The 8,756-nt window shown below is 37.5% G+C and overlaps 1 protein-coding gene and 2 long non-coding RNA genes across 4 annotated transcripts in view; 1 reads left to right on the forward strand and 2 right to left on the reverse strand.

Moving 5' to 3' along the window:
• FSTL5 (follistatin like 5) overlaps positions 1-5,527 on the reverse strand; it is a 428,524-nt gene extending 422,997 nt beyond the window's left edge. For both annotated transcript variants that reach the window (XM_084517700.1, XM_084517699.1), the window contains exon 1: positions 5,280-5,527. In XM_084517700.1, coding sequence (XP_084373826.1) covers positions 5,280-5,296 — 17 coding nt within the window. In that variant the 5' untranslated portion in view covers positions 5,297-5,527. The remainder of the gene's footprint in view (positions 1-5,279) is intronic.
• Positions 5,528-5,554: 27 nt separating this feature from the next.
• LOC311436011 lies at positions 5,555-6,986 on the forward strand. Its single transcript, XR_014692536.1, has 2 exons — positions 5,555-5,734; positions 6,490-6,986. It is a non-coding gene; the product is annotated as an uncharacterized lncRNA (long non-coding RNA).
• On the reverse strand, positions 5,751-7,518 carry LOC311436012. The gene is made up of 2 exons (XR_014692537.1): positions 7,307-7,518; positions 5,751-6,607 (listed from the first exon to the last, which is right to left on the reverse strand). It is a non-coding gene; the product is annotated as an uncharacterized lncRNA (long non-coding RNA).
• Between the last annotated feature and the right edge of the window lie 1,238 nt (positions 7,519-8,756).

Raw genomic sequence — 8,756 nt, forward strand, 5'->3', positions numbered from 1 at the left:
AATTGCAATATCCTATCTCAAAAGTTGATTATATTAGTTTGGTTTAGCAACTGCAGCATTACCACTATTTAATTTTCAAAGATAACTTTTTTTCTGTAAAAAAGAGTCATGTTATAGGCTCTATTTTAATTTAGTTTGCACTACCAAGCAGAGTGACTCAGGGTGGCCACTGCACACCTACCCCAATCACACACAGCAGGAGCTGGTACAGAGATGTTGCTGGAACCCAGGGTGGTGATCCAGGCCTTTCCTCTGCCTATCTTACTCTCCATCTCTTTTCTTCACCAGATTTTACGGGCCATTTAGTCCTTTACAAGATAATAACATCAAATAGCTCCTGTTATAAACAACAAGGTTTAATCTGTTTCTGCCAGATAGCTTCTGCTGTCAGTAAAACATTTCAATTGATCATTTGGTCTTGCATCACCATAATTTAGCCCAAGTGTACTTCAAATTGGCAATTTGCAAGTGGTTCATCGAGGACAGCACTCTCTGGGCCCCCACATTTTTAAATTGGTGTCATGGACAGGATACCCTTGGTGGTGTTGAAGGGACTGGTGGGACCAGGTGACTCCTGACCCCTCATCTGAGAAGCACCATATTCCAGTGAGGAATAATAGGCTGAAGGCTAAAAAGGGATCTGTTCCCTGTATTTGTAGGTTTTCACAGGGATCAGCTACCTGAAGTTGTAGGTTTTTTACTATGGTCTCCCTGGGAGATTCGGTCATAGATATTTCACTCCTCTCCTGGAGAGGCTTGAGGCCTGTAGTGCCAGGCCTTCTCACCCCAGCATGGCTTAGGCCAGGAATTACTGGCCTGACCCACAGGCTCACAGAACTGCAATCTTAGCTAAAGAGTTACCTCCAAAACTGTAAAGGTTAAACACTATCCTCTCCCTCTACGGGATAAAGAAGGGATCTCCCCCATGATTTCAGATCTAAAGGGGAAAGGAATAGTTCTCCCAACAATTCCTGTAATTCTCCCGTTTGACCTGTACCCAAGAGGGACAGCAGGTGGCGACTAACAGTTGATTATTGGCACCTGAATGCTAACACAGGTCCCTTAACCACTGCCGTGCCAAACACAGCAAAGCTGACTACAACCATCCAGGAACAAGCCACAATTCTGGCAAGCACTGATATCGAGGATACGTTCTTTATGTTTCCCTTGTGAGAGGTGGACAAAAGTCTTTGCTTTTACCTGGGAAGGTATACAGTACTCATCCACTCATCTCCCTCAGGGATATTCATTGCCTATTATGCCTGAGCACAAGAGCTTGCCCAAATTACCCCCAGGGAAGAAGTCAAAATATATTAGTATATTGATGGTGTGCTGAATGGCGGCCCCAGTGTCTCTGTGATGAGGTAGACTCAAAAGGATACAGTTGTCCATTTCAAACGTTTGGGAGGCCAGATTCTAATAGAAAGATACTACTGCCCTCCTCTAAAGGCAACATTTCTGGGTAGCTGGTGAAGGGGAAGAAGTACGCATTCCCCCTGAAACCCTTGAACAGGGGGAAGTGCCTGGGAACAAGAGAAAACTTCAGCGTGCTAAACCATACAGCTGGAGAATAGTGTGTTACCATACACGGTGCCACAGCTACAATCAAGAAAGAGCAGGAAAAGATGAAGAACACATCAGAACAGAATGAAGACCTCCTCAAGGCCATGCAGCCTAAGGACTGGTTTGAGGGACTCAGTCCTGAATTCTCTCTTTTCATATCTATTGGGCTCACTGGGTGAGGGAGATGACTTGTAAATATTGGATTTATATTATTGTGCAGGATTTCATTCACTCCCTCTCTTCTCCCTCTTCACCACGTTATGGGCCATTCAGCCCTCTGCAAAATAATAATGTCCAAATATCTCCTGTTATAAACAAGATTTACTCAGTTTCTGCCATCAATAAAACTTTTCAATTGATCACTTGATGTTGCATCACCTTAGCTTAGCCCAAGAATGCTTTGAATGTCAGCAGCCTCCAGAGCAGGCCATCTAGGACAGCCCTCTCTGGGCCCCCACAGTATTTTAAAATAAAAATTTTTAAAAAATTACCAAGTAATTTTTCATGGAATGATTGCAGTCAAGTTGCAATGAAAAAATACACCAAAATTAAGACTATTGATAGAGTAAAAGTAAGCTTCTGTTTTGCAATGTAAAACCAGAGCCTCATCAATTAAATAATAAAGTTTCAGGTTAGGCTTTACCTGGTATATATCAGAGCCTTTCAAATCCTCTTTCTCTTAGTTCATTTCCAGAGAAAGGAGGGAATAAATATTTCCTATCTATACATGTTCCTGTATATCTTAGTTAATTTCTGTGATCTACATCTGCTACACTCATGCCTTCAGAAACTCATCACCTTTGCGAGATCTCTAAACATTTAGTGTTTGAGTTTAGTAATGTGACAGAATGGTCAGGCTTCAGTTGGTTTCTGAAAGAGAAAGGTACCTTCTTCTAAAGTAATCCACACCTCCCCAACAGATTAGAAGAAATTACACTCAGACCCTGATTTTATTCTGTTGTAGAAGAGAATTTACATAATAGAGTGGATGCCTTTGTTAATCTTTGTTGTTGTGCCTATCTAGATTCTATGACCAAGACAACAATGAAAAGATGTCTTTTGAATGAAACTACAAAAACCCTCCCTGCTCCCTCCCACCCCAAGCACTTACGAAAAAAAATAAGGATTAGCTTAACTAAATCCCTGTTACTCTCATAGAATTACAATATAATTCAGTCTCATTCACTATCATTACCAAGGCAAGGAGAAGGAGTATTTGGAGAACTGGAATTTATTAAGATGTAGAGCTTCTAAGATTAGCAACAAACTAAGGAAATCTACAGGTGCTCAGAAGTGCTGAAGAGAAGTGCTTAAAGCGTGCAAGTTCCGGATGGTCTCATCTTCACAAATTAGCCATCAGTCTTTACTACAAGCTGTATAAAGTTATTTGCTTGGTACAATCACTATTGAGTTAAACTCTGCAACTTAGAAATAAAAATAAGTCATCGCTCCCAGCACACATAGATCAACACACACTTGATATATACTCATTCATATTACGTTTTGTGAAGAGGCTGTTTTGAACCAACAGAATAGTTGGCTATTAAGATTCAAAATCAGATGTCAGACTGAAACTTTCTTTAACAAAGTTGTATTTATCTTTTTGCTCTGCTTTGAGCAGGGGCTTGCACCAAGTGACCTCTGGAGGTTTCTTCCAACTTAAACTAATCTGTGATTTAAATAATGTCCTTTATTTCTTGCTTAAATTGGCCTGAGAATGATTGAAGAATTTCTTTTAAGATCAGCTTTTGCATTCAATTATGCTACCTTTAAAGTTTTACACATTAAAAAAAGGTTAAACAAACTTCAGTAGCCCATTAAAGATGATTCTAAGGTTTTAAATTAACATGACCTATAGAATATTTCATTTAATCATTAATGTTTTGGCAAACCATACCTAAACACTTCGAAATACAACAATAAAGTTCACGTGAGAAATAAGAGACATACTGAGATCACTATTAGAGGCAGTAATTCACATTCTGGTGTAATATAAGTTATATGAAATCTTTACAGACTTCTAGATGCTTGGACAACAGCAGGAAGTATGCTTTCCTTCTGATATTTGTGTGACACACCCTAATTGACATGAAGTGATAAATAACCACATTTTTATATGTAAATCCTCATATATTAGATCCGCAAAACATCTGAACACCAAGTTCAGAATCTTCAAGATGAAGCTCATTGGTGTATAACACAGAAGTACTCTTCAGAACTCCTCATAACAAAAGTAACACCGAAGTAACAATCACATCTAGCCTCCTTTATTTATTAAAAATAAAAGCAAGGTTACATATTTTCATGCAATTTGATGAAAAATCAAAGTCCAAAAAATAAAACCCCTGACAAGCAAAACTGAAGTGTGTGAAGTATTCATTATATGAGGTTTTGTTTGCTAGAATTTTATATTTTTCTTTATTAAAGATTTTTACCTCTTTTCAAGATGATACAAGAAATGCTGAAACATATTGCACTAGCTGTGAAAAATTCCTCCTCAGAAACAACATTCATAGGACCACAACTGAGGTTGTAAGTTCCTGCAAATAACTCTAGCCCAAAATATGCTTTAAAAACAGCTTTAAGTAGCACATTACAGCATATCTTCTTGTAAGGATATTAGCAGTACTGAAGATTCACTCACTTTAGTGCATAAAGCTTGCTCTCTAACTGCAGATCTATACCAACTATTAGTAGTTTCACTAACACCATTGATAATACTCAGTTTGGGCCATTGCTTTACAGAAAGAGAAATAATCTTAAACACTTACTACAGCTGTGTGTGCTGATCACTACAGCTTCAAAGAAAGGAAATGAGTCCCACTAAAACTGAATACAGGGCAGGTCATATGTAAGTGAAGGCATGAGGTCCCAAGTATCCTGTCAGAATCCAGTTTCATGTGGGAGACTACAAAATTACTGTGATTGAACCACCCTTCTTTCCCACTCCTAAGCCACAATTCTGAAGTATTTTTCAGTGCACGAGCTTCATATTCCCCTCCACCAAAAGTCTCCATGTTACATACATAAACACAGATATTTTAGTTTTCCATTTTGAAGAGTTTTGTGCATATTAGGGAAAAAAAAGCATAGGAAAATATACACATTTTATGAACTCTGTTCCCAAAAAATATCTTAAAATACTTGCAAAAAAGCATATTCTCGTGGGTCATTTGAGCTACTATGCTCTTGCATACATAGTAAGAATATTCTCAACGTAAGTAACTTGTTTGCTAAGTGAACTTCAAGATACAAATTGAGGTAATACACTTGAATGTTTCAAGCACTAAGTTTGCTCAAGCCAGAAGCTGCTCTGTGCAGATTTTTCACCTGTTTGTGCATTGCACATGTCTCTTGAGTAGAGTAATTAACAGATCACAGTTTTATTTCTTCTAAGCAAACTGGTCACTTACCAGAGAAAACAAGAGCATAAAAGTGCCAGCATCACAAGTACTACATCTAACAACACAAAATTTGCCATACCCCTAATGTTAGGTTAGGCCTTCGTGGTGTCTATGCCCAGCAACTCCCTCTTCCTCCTTGGGCAGCTTGGTGCAGAAGGTGCTGCTGAGCTGCACACCTAGCAAATGGGATAGCACATCTGGGCTTCCCAGTTCCCCTATGTCAGCTGCATATCTGGTCACTGGAGCAGCCCATGAGGTGCTCCCATCACCCCCAACTCAGACCTCTCAAAACAGCAAGAAAAGAGAGCTTACCTGTTTAACACTGACATCAATCCATCTGCTTCTGATTCCGGTGAATGCCTTCTAGCAAAACATCTCTTCCAAACACAGCCTTATTCCATGTATTTGTCCATCAGAAGACATTCTCTGCAGCCCAGCTGAAGTTATCCATATGTTCATCCACAAGTCATTAAGATTGTGAAACTATTTTTGCCTTCTGTTGTGCAGTCCCACTATAGAGCACTTACAGCAGCATTCCCCCCTCAGCCCCATCATTAAAAAACCCCTTGCGTAGGGGCTCTCCTTTATATATAATTACTTCAAGCACCTGGGGCAAGGCTGTTATAATTACTGTCAGTTGTGTAAGCAGGAGAGCTTAGTATGGCTGCTGGAAGAAGAGTTAGCTCTTAAGTGTAAAAGCCTGGTGGCTATTTGCCCCTTCAAGAGAGCTAATAGAAGAGTTAATGGCCTGATGGAAGGAACTGCAAGTGAGTCTATCAGTGATGCAAGTAGCTAACAATTTAATATGAACACCAGGAATCCCCTCAGAATGGTTCTATGGGTTTTTATGCCATTCTCATTGTCTTGGTGAAGTCCTTGTGTTACCGTCATGGAGGTGTTCTTCCTCCTCCTCATCTTCCTCCTTCTGAGAGACATCCACCACGCTGTGGCCTTGGGGCCTCCCTGGTGCTGCAGGATCTCCTGAGACACGTTGCATTTGAAGCAGTGTTGTTTTCCTGCTTTTCTTCTATGGATGTCTCTAGCACCACACTGAGACTGGGCTGTCTCAGTGTGGTGCTAGAGTACATTTTGTATTGTAATGGGTGCCAAAAGTCAGGAAATGCAGTTCTGAACATGCCAGTGTAACTGAAAAATATGTCTGGAAACAGTACCATCAGAAGCAAACTGGGAAATGGATTGCTCTCATTCTAGAAGAGAGGGCAACCTCTGAACAGATTGGGTGGGAACAGGTGTAATTTTAACAGTAGTATACCTACAAATACCTACAAGTTTGTGTATTAGGCACTAGGGGAAAAAATGCACATTCTAAGCTCAGAGACACTATATGGATTTTTGTTTGGGAAAATGAATGGAATCTGCCATGTCAGCAGTGTGGCATGACTGATCTTCATACGGTGCCTCTGGCAAAGCACTCAAAGACTATTTTGGTTTAGAGCTAGATTACAGTGTTTTATGCATGAGTATAATGGTGCAATTTAATTCTTTTTCTCTTTAATTCCAGGCAAACTTGATTTTATGACTGCACAGTTTTTGTCTTCTACATTGGAAGAGAGATCCTTAAGGAGGAGATGATTATATATAAGCCATTACAAGAAGAAAACTGGAGGGAAAAAACTTGTCTGAAAAAAAAAAAAAAAGAAGAAGAAAAGAAAGAAACTGATGAACTGATGACCACATTGTCCAAAAATGACCCCATATCTGAAGAAGTGATCCTCAATGATCATATTTTACAAAAATGTTCCTTCATGAATAAAGTATGAATAAAAGAATTGTAACTGTTTGTATCATTAAAGGCTAATTCCAGCTTCAACATGTTAAGAGATTTAGAGCCCTATATTACACAGAGAATAGAACGTGATTTTTATTATAATAACTTAATACTGTCCACAGCTTGGATAATGAGTATGGTAATTTGACAGCACTCCTAAAGGAAAGAACCAGCACACACAAAGTAAAAAAAAGCTGAAAGATATTACAAAACATGATCATTATTCTAACTTCACCATGAATCCATAGCTGAGGAAAATAACATTCAACCAATAAAAAGTGTTTACTTGTAATAATGAAAAGATAGTCCTGAAAATTTTAAGGCAGTTATCATAGACTTATTCTGGTGACAGCTACAAATCTGTGCTAGTATTCCACTGAATGGCTAATTCTATTTTATTAACAGAAAAGTGTAGCATTCTGCTGAACATTTTCCTAAGCCAATAGGAAAGCATAGCATTTCCATGCTTTGGATGATCAGAATAGTGTTGAACATGTAATTGTTATCGATAAGCCCATGTTGAAAAGTCATCCATGACTGAAGTACTTACCAAGACCCATTTCTCTCATTTAGCAGCTATTTTATGTCTTCTATTTGCACAACTGCTCTTGCATTTGTCTGCTATTTTCCCCTACAATGCTGATTTAAATTAAAAAAAAAAAAAAAAAGTGGTATCTAAGGGGCTGAAAGGAAGAAAAGCTGATGTGCCAAAAAATGGGAGTAGCTCACAGACAAGGCAAGCAGAAATAGAAAAAATATATGACTAGGTTTAAAAGAGAACTTTATAATTGAAAGGAAGCTAGAAAAAGGGCCAGGGAATGTTTACAAATAGGAAGAACTTAAAGGAACAGATGAAATAGAGTGGTTGAACAATCCTTGTGGCTTGTATAGGCTTGTATAGGATTTGCTATCACTTTAAGACTTTCAGATGAAAATTTAATTTCATTACAATAAAATTCAATTTTTCAGATTAGAAGGCTAATAAACTTCAATGAGTGTTCTTTTAACTATTTGTGCCTGAATGCATATGTAATATGTATAAAAAAAAAAAAAGATTAATTTTGGTATAATTGAAAAATAAAGCCATACTATTCAAAATGACCTTTTTTTTTCAGTTTTTATCTACCTGTAAGATAAATAATAATAATAATAATAATAATAATAATAATAATAATAATAATAATAATAATAATAATAATAACAACTTAATATAGATTGTTTTTCTTCAAGTACAGTGAAATTACTCATTCTCCCAATTAAAATGGCCTGTCTGGGGAGAATTGCAACCTGTAGCTACAGCTGTGCAAGTATCTCTTGATCATCTTTCCTGATATATCACTGATGTATTGAATACCAAATTAAGTGAGATTCTATAATGAAAACAAAGTTTATGTTCACATCCACCTTAAATCTTTTATTCCATAATAGGCACAACATTTTAGAAGATCCCTTAGCATAAGTGCTCTGCACAGGCAGTATCTTCTTCAGACTTTTCCAAATAAAACAGTTATTTGTTTAAAGCAACTAAATATTTAAGGTTTGCAAGAATTTCTATTAGCATTAACCTTCTGTTAGGAAAACAACAACAACACATCTAATTAACTTTATAATCTAATTTACTTTACTTTTAGCCTTTGTGTTTTCTACTTTTGGACTGTGTTTTCAGTACATAAAAGTTGGAAGTATTAAGGAAGGCTATATCTTGACGCAGTAACTGTTAGTTTATCCTTTTCCTTTTAATTGAACAATTCTCAAATAATTCTTTAGAATCACAGAATACGCTGATTTGGAAGGGACCCACAAAGATCCTCGTGTCCAAGTATATAGTGCTAACCAAAATAAAAGTTTTTAAATGGTTTCAGTATTTCTACTCTCTAATCTCCTGTGCTCTTAGTATGACTCAAAATGTGGATATTATTAAGTCATTTGACTTCACCCAAATCATTCACTAGATGACACTCTCGTATCATATTAGGTTCTCTTGGCATGCAAGACATCTG

The sequence above is a fragment of the Aythya ferina genome (assembly GCF_964211825.1).
Source record: "Aythya ferina genome assembly, chromosome: 4".
Lineage (NCBI taxonomy): Eukaryota > Metazoa > Chordata > Aves > Anseriformes > Anatidae > Aythya > Aythya ferina.